Raw genomic sequence first — 1,331 nt, 5'->3', positions numbered from 1 at the left:
TCAATTTATTTATTTATGTTGATAATGTTTTACGTACGGATAGCGTATCTGTTTAGGCTACAGTAAGGCAGTAAACATGTTAAACCCGATAAATAATATTAATGGAGTAGGTGGCGGAGCCCACAATTTACACTGTCTCTGTTTCCTCTGTTATTTCCCCATCTCTGAAAAATTCTGCTCTTGTTATTCCTCCCCTCCCCCCCCCCCTTTCTCTCTCCTCCCCTCCTTAAATAAAACCCACACAAACCCACCACAACCAAACCAAACCACTTCCAATTCCACTCTACTCTACAATACAACAACCCACTTCCACAATGCCATCCGACTCCTGCGACAACCGCCGCACCACCACCGGATGTCCACCACCCGATCAACCCGAACACCTCCCCTGCCCACGCTGCGACTCCACCAACACCAAATTCTGCTACTACAACAACTACAACTTCTCCCAGCCCCGTCACTTCTGCAAGGCCTGCCGCCGCTACTGGACCCACGGCGGCACCCTCCGCGACATCCCCATCGGCGGCGGCAGCCGCAAAAACGCCAAACGTTCCCGTCTCACCACCACCACCACCACTTTCAACAACTCCAACACTTCCATTCTTGAATATCGCCACATGGCCCCACCCACCGCCACCCCGATCTTGTTCCCGTTCGCCGGAGAACAAGGGTTGCATTATGGGAAACCTGTGAGTGTGTGCGATAGTTTTACGTCGTTGTTGAATGGTGCTAATGGGCCTGGGTTGTTTGGGCTTGGAGTTGGTGGGCTTGAGGATGGGGGTTTTGGGTTTGGAAGGGGGGTGTGGGGGTTTTCCGGTGTTGGAGATGGTGGGAATATGTGGCAGTTGGAGGGTGGAGATGGTGGTCATGGTGGTGGGGAGTGTTTGAGTTTGCCGGATCTTGCTATTTCTACACCGGGAATGATATGAAGATGATTTAGAAGTTAGAACTAATTAGAAGTGATAGTGTAGAAATGTTAATGTGGTCTGTTTGTATTAGATTACTTACTGTTTGTTTGTTTGTTTTAGTACGAGAAACAAAGAAGTTTTTAAGACTTGTGTCTTTTCTTATTATGTCAATGGTCAAAGTTTATTTTCGGTTTCAAATTTAAGGTTATGTGATCAAAATGCAACATTTTTATTTAACGTACAAATAATTTGATATTGCTTAATTACTAGAAAGGTGAATTATAACACTATTTCTTGAATGAATTCAGTATTACAGTTATTCTAGTGGGCTAGGGTTCTGGCAGGGAGTGGCTTGATAGATAGTCTTTGATTGTGATTGGTCGGGTTGCAAAGGGCGACCATGAGGGTTTGGACATGGGCTAT

The 1,331-nt window shown here is 46.0% G+C and overlaps 1 protein-coding gene across 1 annotated transcript; it reads left to right on the top strand.

Annotated features, from left to right (window-relative positions):
• Positions 1 to 205: 205 nt before the first annotated feature.
• Positions 206 to 1,111, top strand: LOC110937828 (dof zinc finger protein DOF3.4). Its single transcript, XM_022180282.2, has one exon. It carries the CDS (start codon positions 315 to 317, stop codon positions 927 to 929), a length of 615 nt encoding a protein of 204 aa, XP_022035974.1. The 5' UTR covers positions 206 to 314; the 3' UTR covers positions 930 to 1,111.
• Positions 1,112 to 1,331: the final 220 nt, after the last annotated feature.

The sequence above is a fragment of the Helianthus annuus genome, chromosome 9, assembly GCF_002127325.2.
Source record: "Helianthus annuus cultivar XRQ/B chromosome 9, HanXRQr2.0-SUNRISE, whole genome shotgun sequence".
Lineage (NCBI taxonomy): Eukaryota > Viridiplantae > Streptophyta > Magnoliopsida > Asterales > Asteraceae > Helianthus > Helianthus annuus.
The sequence above is the reverse complement of the archived record's forward strand: the minus strand, read 5'-3'. Positions and strand labels throughout refer to the sequence as shown.